This window comes from Falco biarmicus, chromosome 6, assembly GCF_023638135.1.
Source record: "Falco biarmicus isolate bFalBia1 chromosome 6, bFalBia1.pri, whole genome shotgun sequence".
Taxonomy (NCBI): Eukaryota; Metazoa; Chordata; class Aves; order Falconiformes; family Falconidae; genus Falco; species Falco biarmicus.
This window is the reverse complement of record NC_079293.1, coordinates 45,680,218-45,693,611: the sequence shown is the minus strand read 5'-3', so window position 1 is coordinate 45,693,611 and position 13,394 is coordinate 45,680,218. Positions and strand designations below refer to the sequence as shown.

General features: G+C 36.7%; 1 protein-coding gene across 4 annotated transcripts in view; it reads right to left on the bottom strand.

Moving 5' to 3' along the window:
• The window catches only part of MTHFD1L (methylenetetrahydrofolate dehydrogenase (NADP+ dependent) 1 like), a 157,295-nt gene that overhangs the window by 95,633 nt on the left and 48,268 nt on the right, over positions 1-13,394 (bottom strand). For all 4 annotated transcript variants that reach the window (XM_056344078.1, XM_056344076.1, XM_056344077.1 and 1 more), the window contains exons 18-19: positions 9,809-9,949; positions 1,511-1,579 (exon numbers count right to left, since the gene is read on the bottom strand). In XM_056344078.1, coding sequence (XP_056200053.1) covers positions 1,511-1,579; positions 9,809-9,949 — 210 coding nt within the window. The remainder of the gene's footprint in view (positions 1-1,510; positions 1,580-9,808; positions 9,950-13,394) is intronic.

The window sequence follows — 13,394 nt, the reverse complement described above, 5'->3', positions numbered from 1 at the left end:
TGGCAGATGTTTCAGCCATAGCATAGATTAGACTAGAAAAGAATACCACATAAAAGGCAGGAATTTTATTGCATAGAAATGTGAATATAAAGAAATGCAGAGTGAAAAAATAAAAGCATGCAAGTCCCAGAACCAAATGCCTATCAATCAAAAGAATCTCTTTTGACATTTATAATTGTCTTTTAGAACACTACAACAAAACCATGTTATTTTCTAACAGTTATGCAAAGTGCAGATGGAATGAAGCAGACTAAACACTCAGAATCAAAACTACCTTATCACTGATGTTTAATGCATACATACAATGTTATCCAAGTGGTGATTTAATACACAGTTCTGGCGGTGACATTCTTGATCCTACGTGACCTCCAGTTTCTGCTATTGGATGTTATATTAAACTCTGACACACACATATATTTTTCATATAGCCACATGGAAGGACAGACGTTCTTTGTAGGAGAAAATAATTAAGATGGCTATAGTAAAATAACATAGACAAATTCTATTTTTATAGTATTTCCTGAGGGTAGGAAGTGGTCCCCATCCAAACTCAAAAGCAAAAAGGTAGTTATCACTTTGACATGCTGTAGATAATGAGACATTTTTTCCAACCGGGGATTGCGCTGGTATCTTTCTACATTCTTCAGCTTTTTACCATATCAGAAATTGTTGTGAAATATTCCAGCTATGTAATTTGGATGGTCAAACTTCTAATATACATCAATTTTTCTCCCAATATATTTGTTTTCAAAACTGCTTCATTATTTCCCCATTTTTCTTCCTCCCTCTCGCCATGAATATTGCTCATCATCCCGCTTACTATTGAAAAGGCAATACTAGACTGCCCAGACACCAAGTTAGGTTGTACTAATTCTGCACTCTCTGAATTGCTGGAAGAAAGCTCAGCAGGGTAAGTGTAAAATATTCCTCTCATAGGCCAGCAAAGCTTCATTTAGTCCCTGAAGGCACTATGGCAGGATAGGGTGGCTGGGAGCCGCCTTTTCAAAAAGCATGAACTGGCAAAAGGATCCCCCTGTGTTTGTTAATGGCATAAACTATAATACAGACTAGAATGGCCTTAGCAAAACATCTACTTTCAACTCAACATGCTGGGCTGTGGGAATCATCCATATAAAGGAAATACATAAAAATATAACTTCCCTAGAAGAGCAAGATGGGAAACAGAAGGAATTCTATGAATCGGAAGCCCAACCTGCCTCCCAATGTGCTTAGAAGTTGTTCAACAGCGCACTGCAGCTTGTTTGCAACACTAGGCAAAATTATGACTAAAGCCAGAGTCTCAAAGGAAGGAAAAAACCCACCAAAAAGGTCTAAATGCAGATAGAGCTGATTAGTTAACATACACAAATGAACAATTGCTAAAATGCCTTTATGGATTTGACCCTGGCTTGAAGCTTGAAACTTAAGCACAGTCGCTGGAGAGAAGCATAACCGGCCCGATATGGAATGTGAAAGCTGGAGAAGGGCAGGCATCATAAGCCATACTCACCTCTAATGTCTGCATGAGTGTGGGCTTAATTGCATCTTTCATCAAAACTGTCAAAGCACCTGTTACTCCCTAAAAAACAAGAGTCCACATTTTAAGGAAGTCAATTCTAAAGTGCAATATTTCTGAGTTACACTTAAGCTTACAGTTAAAATACAGAAAAAACCTTACAGTTCAAAGGAGAAAAAGAAAATGTGCTTATAAATCAAAATGGATAAGCAGTGTTACAGAAAGAATTTATTTAGGTGTTACCTCAAGACTTCTAACATACTGTAATTACAGAGTGTGCCAGAAATACTAATGATCTTGTTCTGTATACATTTAAAAGGCAGTAGGTAAATATTGTTCCCATTTTATGGAGAGACCAGAAACAGAGCTATTAAGTTATCACCATGAGGATGTTCATGGGAACAAAAGATAAAGCAGAAGCAAAGGCCACGGAGACCTGAGAAATAAGGCAAAAACTTGCTAAATCTGCCTAAATAAAAGACAGATGTATTTCTTTCATGACAGAATCAATAGCATGAATCAATAACTAGCAACAACCAGACAGGGTAATTTTCAAAACTTGTACAAATACACATAACAGACACAGGCTGAAAGCAGCCGCAGTGTTGACTAGGGATAGATAATGAATAAGATTAAAAAGTTAGAGGTGCCTTACTGTGATGATGAGAGGGGAAAAGGAGCCGAGTAAATTGCTGCATTTTAGATGTGAAAAATCTTACTCCCTAAAAATTTTGCTGGATATTAACTCTAAATTTCACACTGACTGAATTTAAAATAAAAGAAAGTCATGACCACTCCTCTACACCAAAATTCAACACCCAGTTTAGAAAAAAATGGCTACAGAGTGTGTACATCACTATCAGACTACATGTAGAGTGCTATCTAGAAACCACAAGCATATTGCTCTTAAATTACTCTGATTTTGAGAAGATGTGTTTTGTTTTGAAAGAACTAGATCACGGGTTAAAAAAATGCAGTAGTGTTATAAGGAGTGGCTCATAGACTTGCCAGAGAACACAAAAAGTGGTTTGTTTTTTTTTGTATTGAAAAGAAACATTAAACCCAAATAAAAACACTAGCTGCTGTAAATGTTTAAAATGAAGGTTGAAAAACATGGATATATTATCTAGGTAGCCTATTAAGAGCTGAACAACAATGTTCAAATAAAGAAAAGCAATTAAAGTAGCACCTGTATAATTCTCAACACAGCTTCTTCCAACTAACCTAAAATTTGAACAATCAAACTCTGTGTGAAAATTTTAATGATAGACAGATCAGAGACATGGAAGTATATGGTGATTACATAAACACAGTATTTTATACAAATTGAAGTTTTTCTTTTCTGAGCATTACATCTGAACATAGACTTCAGATGAAAATGAAGCAGAATATTTGGCCTCAGATAAGAATGAATTGAAACCAAAATAGTAAAACTGTTTTCTACTGAAGCATAGCAAGTGTTTCCTTGGAGGAAAGTGAAGGAGAGGAGAAAAAGGAGGGAAAGATGTTTCTTCACTCTCTGCATTTTGTAAACTCCCACTATCTACAAATCCCAAAAGACCCAGAATACATAATATGAGAAACTGGTAACAAAACAGTGAGGTTTGCCTCTTCTGAATTAGCAAAAAGTAATTTCTGTTTCTTAATATGTTAATTTTAGAAAAAAGGATCAAAATGCAAGGAAATGCCAGCACACCAGCTCTCTGTCAGAACGAGTGAAGCTCCATCACTTCTAAAGAAGCAGCCTGATGCTATATTGTACATATAGCCAACTACTCTCATTTAAATTCAAAGCTGAGGGCCTAAATACAAGGAAAAGGAAAAACATGTTAAAAAGAGAAATGTAACTGGTTTTGCTTTTCACTCCCACGGGCTCCTTAATTGCTATAGATTGTTTTAATTAGTAAGACTATAAATTACTTGTTTTAGATAAAAAACTTAAAAATGCAGAACAAATCTCAACAATGTTTCATAACGGTTCATTTCATCAGTATCCCATAAAATTTTTGCTGCTAGAATAAAATGTAACTTCAATACTTTACCTATAAATGAGTTTTCTTTTTAGGACCATGTAAAAAAAACTGCCACAGCTATTGCCTTTGATTTCTTGTATTTTAGTACTTTGTAAAAGTTTTTCTAAAGTGGGTATATTTCTTAGGTTATTAAATTTATATCTGCTCAATAGAACAATTTGTTTTATAAAACTGGTTTGATTCACTTCCGGATCTGAAGCACTTTTAAATAAAACAGTAAATAGAGCAACTCCAGTTCTAACAATTTAAAATGAAATGGAACAAATTTTAATCCTAGCAATTTCTCCATTAAAAGCCTGTTTTCAATCCTAATTTACCAAAACAAATATATATTTTTTCCTGTTGATCACCGTGCAGAATTTAAATTCACTTTAAAAAACCAGTGTGCAATATACTTATTGACTAGATCTATAAGCCTGTTTTTTTCCTGCTGTTTCATCAATTCAGCAGACAGCTAAGACAGAATTTCTTACACCACAAACAATGTTCTTCCCCTCCCACCCCCAGCTGAAGGAAATCATGTTCACCACTATTTGCTAGCATCACAAAACTATGACAGTTAGATAAGTTGTTCATCTGTCTCACCGAAAGCTGAGCCATGTACACACACAAGTCAGGATTTTACAGGTAATACAAATATCTGAAGGAAAAGGTTAGTTGATTTTACATTTTCTTCCTGTATCTCAGTTTTTCCATCGTCATATAGCATAAGCTATTCATCACTATGCTAAAAGAGAAACAGCTGCTGCTAATTTTCAGTGCATGAACACTGAGATAGTTTACAATCTTACAATCTTGTAAAAACCAACTGTAATAGTTATTCAGCTTTCTAGAGGAAGAAAGCCAAAAGGAAAACTTTACATCAGATCTTCCAACTGGTCAACAGCAAGGTTAACTACCTGAGCAGCCGCAGATCAGCCCTAAGGCTCTTCTTGGGAAAATTGCCTAAGGACTGACAAGCATTAACCCGTGTCAGCTGTAGCCGTCTGATTAGGGGGTCTGTTGTCTACTTCATGCTAGTTGAGACCACCAGCTCATTCAAAGTAAGCATGCAAACAGCTATTTGCTGACCCAAGCCACGCTGACTGGAAAGGCAGCCCCCAGATAATAATGGCTCAAATCCTCTCTCCTTTGCTTTCTGATAGTTTTTCACCAATCTGATAAAATTGTGAAGCAAAAACCCCAAATACTTCCTATGCATTTTAACTTTTGGGGAAATTTCATCCATATTAGACATGCATTCTGGACATAACTTACTGTATCTGAACCTGAAAACCAAGAAAAAAAGATGCAAAGACTCCAATTAACACACATCAAGCCTACTTGTTTTCCATGGTTCTTAAACAGCTTTGTTGTCAACAACAGTCCTAAAAACAATAAAGTTTTCATATCTACCTGACATGATTCTGTCAGAATAAAGTTTTCATTCCTTCATATTCCCAATCCTCCAAGCAGCTAGTAAACAATTCCCACAGCTCACTCAAAGTCCTGGATCTGATTCTCAAAGCTATTTAAGGAATCAGGTTCCTATTTCCAATTCAGAGAAGGTAGATAAATTTTTTATAAAAGAATTAGAGGCTTAGACATTACACACCAATTAAGTGTGTGAGAGCCCAAGGATCATTAGCTTTCCACTAATTCACTGTCAGAAGAAAGAAGTAGGACTCCAATTCAAATGTATATGGACACCCAACTCTCCTGGGTTCCTTTCTGGAACTGATCCTAAGTACTTCTGAAAATAATACCCCTTCCATCTATCCAACAGCTGTCAGGGCAGGTATGCTCCCCAGGACAGCACAGACCATAGAGCACAAAATAAATTACACACATGACACAGAAAAGGCAAACTTAGATGAAAAACCAACATGCTTTCAAAGCAACTTCCAGTGGAGCGGCCTCTGAAGTCTATCAAGAGTGGAAATGAAAGGCAGCATTAGATGACAATGAAGGTGATTAAAAGTAACTACTGTGAAATGAATAAGGGTTACATAGACTGAAGGGCAGAGAAAACCCCTTTTCTTCATAAGAAAAATAATGAAGTACTTGTAACTTCCCTTCATAGTTTCTAACAAAATGATAATATTTTTCTGCAGTATCAGTTCTGAAAAAAACCTAAATCCTAAACCTTATGCCAAGAAGAACTGCAACTACTTTGTTAAAAGTGAAGTATGTACACAATGTTTCTGATGTACCAGAGAACGAAATATATTCAGCTGACAGATCATTTATAAAAGTAAATAGGAAGCCATTTTTTTTGGCCCTGGAACTATTGAAAACTAACAGTATGGCACAGAAAGTAAGCTGAGAAGTCTTATTTAAAAAGATAGTGACATATCTATTTAATAATTTTCATAGCTGCTGAAATACTGATCTAGGGCATGCATACCCATTTAGATTTGCATAAAAATATGGCATGTGTCTATCAGAATACTACTACACTGTAAAAGCCAAAAAGCAATTAAGTCTTCAAAATACTGTACAATGAGCACCACATTTTGGCAAAGACTTCTGTATGCTCCATTACAGAGGATAGATATTTAATCCATTACTCTTGTGGAAGGAGTCTTCTCAGTTAATGAAATATTAAATTTATCTTTTTTCTATTTCTCCTAGCCTGCCTCTGCATCTGGTTTATATCTAACAATGTGTACTTTAGGTTTTACTATTGTATTATTATAAATATATTGCATATAAAGCAAAAATTAAGAGCAGTTGTATTTTTGTGAAGTATACTGTGTATTCATCTGGAAACAAATCACAGAGAAGGGTTTAGTGGTTTTGGTTTGCATAGATTCCAGTGAACTAAAGACTACTGTCAAACATTTAAGCTTGCATAAATTCAATCTGGGTAGTATACATAAAACATGAACCCCAGTATTTTTTTTAAAGTGACAGCTAGGACTAACCACCACCCATTATTCAGGTTGTGTGGAACTTCCCATGGTAAAGCTGCCTTCAGTTCTTTAGGCTAAAATGTTCCATATCAAGTGGCTATGACAGATTCAAGTTTTTAAACTTGATTTTAGTTTATGAAAGTTTAAGTCAAAATGCTTGAACTGTTCTTGGATTGAAAGCATTTGAAAACCTTTTATATTGTCCGTCCTATGTTCAGTTGTCTTGAGATCTTTCTTTTCTGAGCTACAAAGCTTTACTTCCTCTCTGACTCTGACCTCAAAGGAAGATGAAAATTCAGGAGGAGAATGGCTTCACACCAAACCTCTTACCACATCTGAAAATTTGCTCAAGATAAAAACCTTGGGAAAATGAAAATTATAGTTCAGAGATAGTCATGAGTGAATGCTTAGCTTCACCTCATCCTGCCCAGAAAGCTTTAGCCACGATGTGCAGTGGGCTTACAGCCTACGGTGTAACAACTCTATCTACAGGCTGCACCAGGCTGGACCAGCTCTGCATCTGGACACCTTGACCACAAGCAAAGATCTCTTCTGGATCATACAGGAATACTTTTCTAACACGCACAAGAAAGAGATACAACCTGTGCAGTCTAAATGAAAAGGGGTCAAAAGATGAGCTTACAGAAGAATAGTAACAACAAAGGCAGCACAAGCAGCAGGGGAAAGAGTAGATATTGCATTTAAAGTCTAGAAACAGTAGGTTTAGTTGCAAGCTGTTCAAACAGACTGACCAACCACCTGCGGGAAGAAAACAGAAACAGAGATGAAATGCTATCTGATAGAATTGAAATTTATCTTCTTTGTACATATGAGTTATTATACATCTCCTGCTATTGCTTCCAGAGGATTCAACTTTATAGAATATACTTTCACAAGTGTGGTGCAGCTATTCATAAGCTCTCTCACCTTGTACAAAGTAAGTGGTATTATATTTGATAAAGAAATCTTAGTAAGAAAACCACTAATTTCCTTTTAGATATTTCTTAAATCCTAACACCTGACATCTGACTTCTTCACCAATATTAGTAAGTCTGTTCCTGTTTTCAGAAAAGAAACTGGCACACACAAAAATCAATCTCAAAAGTACTGACCAATTTTGGATGCTCAACCTGAGACAACACAAAATCATTTCTTCTGGTTCATAGTTCTTGATTGTGTTTCACTCCTTCCATAGATTTCAGCTGTTTAGCTCCTGGGTATCAAGCCATACTGAGGAATGCATAACTCCTCATGTATTGTAAGAATCAGTTTGTACAGACACAGCACCACACATAAGCTCTGTGAAAAACACAGGAATATAATTCAACTCTCCAAAAAGGCACTTTTCTGCCTTAACCATGAAATCATCTTCCTATTCTTCCCACTGTTCTCATCCTCATTTGTAACACACTCCACAACAAAGGAGGTAGGAGTTTCTGCACTTATGACATGCACCCAAGTCCTCCCTGTGCCTGGTATGGAGAACCTGCAGAAGAAAAAGAATGCAGCAGCAGAGCTGCAGGTGGTCATAATATATATGGCCAACACTGTGATACATTTTTTTCTGGGCAGTTCTGTTGTATCATACAGAACACTGCTTTAAAGAAGAGCAGAAACATATGTTCAGTGCAAGTGACACTATCAAATGATTGAGACACTAAGTATAGGAAAAGTTTAAAAAAGAAAATGTTTAAAAGAAGGGCAAAGAAAACAGAATTAGCAACGAATATCTTGCTGAGTGCTACCTTCATTAGGGACATAGTGGTAAAATTGAAAGTTCTTTGTGCACTGCTCATAATTTCAGCCCTAACATTATAGTTCCACAGAGCAAATATAGATGAGACAGACTACGGAAAAGTGACTGCTTTCATTGATCAAGCTGATTAGCATTAAATGGTTGAAGACAGGTTAAATATTTTTCAATATTAATACATGAAAGTACCTTCATATAAAAGTAGCATCAAGATTAAAATTATGTATTTGAAATGTAGTTTTAATTCTGACATTGAATTATTTTTCAGTTTTTGCATATGCATTATAAGGTATCTCATTCCTCACTCCCTTCCATTTGGCCAAGACAAAGTTATGCAACTGAAAAGGAAAATCAAAACTTCAACAGCTAGAATATTAAATGCAGTTCTTCATGTCTCCTGCACAATAAGGAGTAGTTGATTTTCTTCAGATTTTAAGGATGACTGCACCTTGAAATTTTGGTACCTTTATCTTAATTTTAATCGTAAATCCAGGCAAGTTAGATACTATGTTTTAATTTCCTTATTAAACTGGAATCCATTAAAGCTGTGAATGTATTCCTGGCTTGTGGATTTGCCATCTCTGCTGACAAGGGAGGACACTGGTTCCTTTGCTCATTCTAAAAACGCAGTAAGTGTGCAGATGTCCACATAAAAAGGGACAAACAGGAAAAAACACACATAGTCTGTGTGACACAGGCTGTCGTTGCCAGCAGAGTGGCATGCAAGCATGGCTCCAAGACATGCCACTTGCTATAAGGATATATTTACATGACAAAAAAGCACAAAAGCAAAGCATTATCACATTTCTTGTGTTTAGGGTGTGCTGTCCATCTGCAATATACAAACTTAATTTGGCAATTAGGCTTCAGAATTCAAGTAATGTAATGTTACAGTAAACTAGTGTCAATCACAGTGAGCCTACTCCTGGCATACAGCTGGATTGCAAGGGTCAACTGGTAGCTTCTCGCTGCACCAGAACCTGCCATACAGAAACATGTGTGAGCTTCCAGCCACTGTTTACTGACTCACAGCCTGGCTATAAGGGCTAGACTTTGACAGAAAGGAAGAATATACTGACTTCTTTCAGAAGCTGAAGTAGGGAATGAGGAAACAGCAACTGAAGGTAAGGAAGAAAAAATATTAATGATGTGAAGAGATTACCCTGTTCCAAGCACTATTAGCAACCTATGAATTAAGAATAGCTTGTTTCCATTTTGATTTAGTGTTATGTAAGCATTCATGTGGTAACTATGTTGTAACATCTGAGCACACTTCACAATTACAGTAGCAAACATTACCAGCTCTCTCAGTCAGGAGCCCACACTCTGACTCCCTCCGGTACCAAATTTGTTTGCCGTAAGAATTGCAGAAAACTATCAAAGTAGGTTATGGAGACCAGAGACCTCCTGAACTAGATGTTACCAGAGAGCTGGAGAAATTAGTTTTATATTTTGTTTTCATTGTGAACAAGTTTTGGCCCAGAAGATCTTTCTTTGATATCTGACTGTGCTGTTCAAAGCAAAATCCTTGGCATGCACCTGCCTTTTTAATGCTTCAAGAGGCAAAACAAACACATCAGAAGTTATCCCAGGTCTACAGCACAGAACATACCAAATCCTCTGCTGTTAGGGGTTTTCCTTTCTTGTCATTAGCCACCACCATTTTCCCCAGTCTCTCCTTCATATCTTGAAGGCTGGTGGTAAGTGCCAGGATGGCCATAATTTCACTTGCAACAGCAATATCGAACTGGGCCTGTAAAATAGAAATGAGAATCATGAACCAAACCAAAATCAGGTCAAATACTCACAAGGAATCATCAGGAATAGACTCAGAAAAGACAGATTTCACACTGGAATTTAAATAAGTTCTGAATTGTAACTTACAGCTTTTGAGATCACTCAGACTAGAGTAACTTCAAACACTTTGTTTATTTTCCCTCATTAATGTTCTCTGTTACACTTCATTTACTTGGGGACCACTCTTGCAGAGTGCTTAGCCCATTGGCTTACATTATCCTTTGCAGAAGCTCCCTGAAGGACCAAGAATTTTTTTCTGTGGCAAAAAAAATAAAATCACCACATGTGTTTTGAGCTTTACTGGCATGAGCACAGCAATGTGTTTTGTTTTGTTTCATTTTTTTTCCTGTAATGCTCTCCAAAAGTTTTTATTCTGTCTCAAAAACATTCTTGTTACATTTGATCATTCTGCTACATAAACTCAAAATTTAAGAGTCTATGCTGCTAGCTCTTGTGCTTGACCTATGCCAATGTAAAATACATCTTTGTGTTCCCCCCCCCTTTTTTTTTAAATTAACAAATATATAAGTTTAAAAACCCCAATAATTATATGTGGCACCAGTTCTATTGCTCTTGTAGGAACACATCCATACTGTGCAGTATTTTTCAGCACAACATAAGCTGTGGTCCCTACTTTTTTTTAAGAGCTTGCAGTATATGTTAGCAGTATTTGTACTAATTTACTATTAGTAAAGCCCAGGCCGTGGGCTTTCAGAATGTAAACAAAGAAAGGCAAAGTCACCAGTGTATTATGTGAGAGGAAAACAGTGTTGGGAGTGAACAAGAACTGCAGTGTCTTTAGTAATATCTCCATCTCCAGCAATTAAAGTCTATACAAAACTTCAGCCCTGGGAAAAAGCCCTGGGACTGTTTCTACGTCAGACCTCTACCAGATGTATGCCAGAGGATACCTGTTCAAACTGAGGGCTTCATCTGTTTTTAAGAAGCCATCTACATAGAGAATTGTTCAACATATACCTTACCACTCCTATGCATTTGCCTAGTACTTTGACAGCTTCCGCCCTTTTGTAACCTATGTTCCTGCTTTTAGATTCTGTCTTGACAGCTACATCCCACAACAGCCTTATTCAGGCCGACCTCTGTGTACCTGCACATTTAGTCAAAACTTCTGAAGGCATTGTGTCCCTTTCGTCACTGGGCACAGACAAGGAGAGACATATACCAACAGAAAAAACCCACAATCCTGTAATTGACATTTTCAGCGTAGGGATTCAAATGAAATGAAGTTACAAAGCAGATTTTCGATATTCCCTGGAAGCAGTTCTATACGTAACAGAATAGCTGGGTACACAATGAACACTGTTACTGTTGTGATGACATGGATGCTACTATCTTTTCTGAAGTTAAGAATGTCCCCAGTAAGTCACTGCAGCATAGATAAGACCGGAAATAAGCCTGAGAAATCTATGCCCAGCCTGTATACTGGAATATTATTTAACTTCATCAGAATGTTTATCAGGACACCAAAAAAGAAGTTTTTATTATCATTGTTTCTATATAAACCCAAAAGGACAGAAAAAACAATGCCAGGTAGATGCTCAGAGTGTGACATATTTAATTGAAAAAACAGGCACAAAAGACTGTGGTAGCAGGTGCTATTTTAACTCTAATAACCTTTATACACCTACGAAGTGCTGACAGAAGCCTTAGCTGTAAAAAGTCAGTTCTCTATTGATGAAAGGATCCACCCACATGGATTCAATTGCAGGATCAAGGGCATCAGTCATGTAATGCTCTTTAGAAACCACAGCATCCCTGTTCGTTAAAATACAGACTTTTGTGCCTGCTGTGCTCTGCCATTTTATACAGGTGTCATTGATTTTAAGAGCACTAGAACAACACTCCAAATATTTATAAAATGCATCTGTTAACTATGAAGTCTTGTTTTCCCTGGATCTCCGGCCAGGCTCTGCAATGAGTTTTCCCAACGGTTAGCTCTATTTCTCCAGTCACTAAGTCCATGTTAAAATGTGAATGGATATGCATCAGTCCAACATATCAAAATTGAAAGCATCAAGGTCATTTTAGCCAAAACAGTACAGAAGCAATATTTCACAGCCATATGTCAGCTAGTACTCTATAATAAAACAACCCACATTTAACTCAGCAGTGTAATTATGGTGGTAAAATGCTGCACAATAAGGCTGGCAGAACCTGGCTCAAAGCTAATAATCACACTGAGTCACTGAAACAAATCTAAACATAGGCAAATGTCTCAAGTGTTGAAGGAACTTGTACCAAGTATAATATTTTGCAGTCCCAGCCCATTATCAGAGATGAGTATTAGCTAATATTGAGTTTTCTGTAAATTATAGACATAAAAGTCTCTACCCCATGTCTAAAAAAACAAAACAAGTGAGCATTTCTCATGGAAGGTATCCCTGTCCATGGCAGGGTCATTGGAAGTAGGTGATCTTTAAGGTCCCTGCCAACCCAAACCATTCCATGATTCTACCATTCTCTGATGCTATCATTCTATGATTTCTCTTCTAAGTTCTTGTCTCCAATTTGACTGTTTTACCTGCTGATTTGAGCAAAAATACTAGCACTATTTTTGGTCTCTTTATTTAGGCACAAAGCCTAGGTGAGGTCTGAAATGATGCAAAATTAAAGTTAGGATTTCCAAAATGAATGAAAGCCTTATGTCTACCACAATGGCTATTCACCTCAAAATAGTCAGAACCTCATGAATTTCATGATCTAGAATGTTAGATTACAGTATCTTCATCAGATTAGGAAAAACTCCACATAATCACAATGAATTTCTTCCATGTGGCACTGCTGTACCATGCTGCATTGTTTCAGAAATGGATTTACCCACACAACACCAGGAACACTTGTTCAGATAGCGTTGGAAAAGTCTGGCTTTCAATTTTTCGTAATTTTTCAAGCCCACTATTAAAATCAAGCACATGCTAAAAGTTCTCAGTTTAGATCTCAAAGCTGAGATGCATGACAGGAAAATGAAAACTGAATAAAAAGCTAATGGTCCTTTTCAGTCCTCACCAATGGGACCAACAACACATGACCCACCTCACCTCCCAGTTCTTAGTATTAAACTTAAATGTAATTTAAATTATATAAATACTACATAAATAGTTTGAGGGACTTAAAAAAGTAAGAAAAATCATACAAATTCATCTTATGAGGGCATTAGGGCAGCTTTTATATTCATAGGGTGACTATGTTGAGCCCCTAACATGAAAGTTTTTAAAGTGCTTTCAACGCATTGTGCAATATGCATTGGTTTCTGCTCTTCATTTCTTCAGAATCAGTTACTCATTAACACAACCAGTTTCACTGCAAGAATGCTATGTAACAGATGTTCGCATTGCAATTCAAAGTGTTCTGAAAGAACTGCAGAAACATCTCAGCCTGTA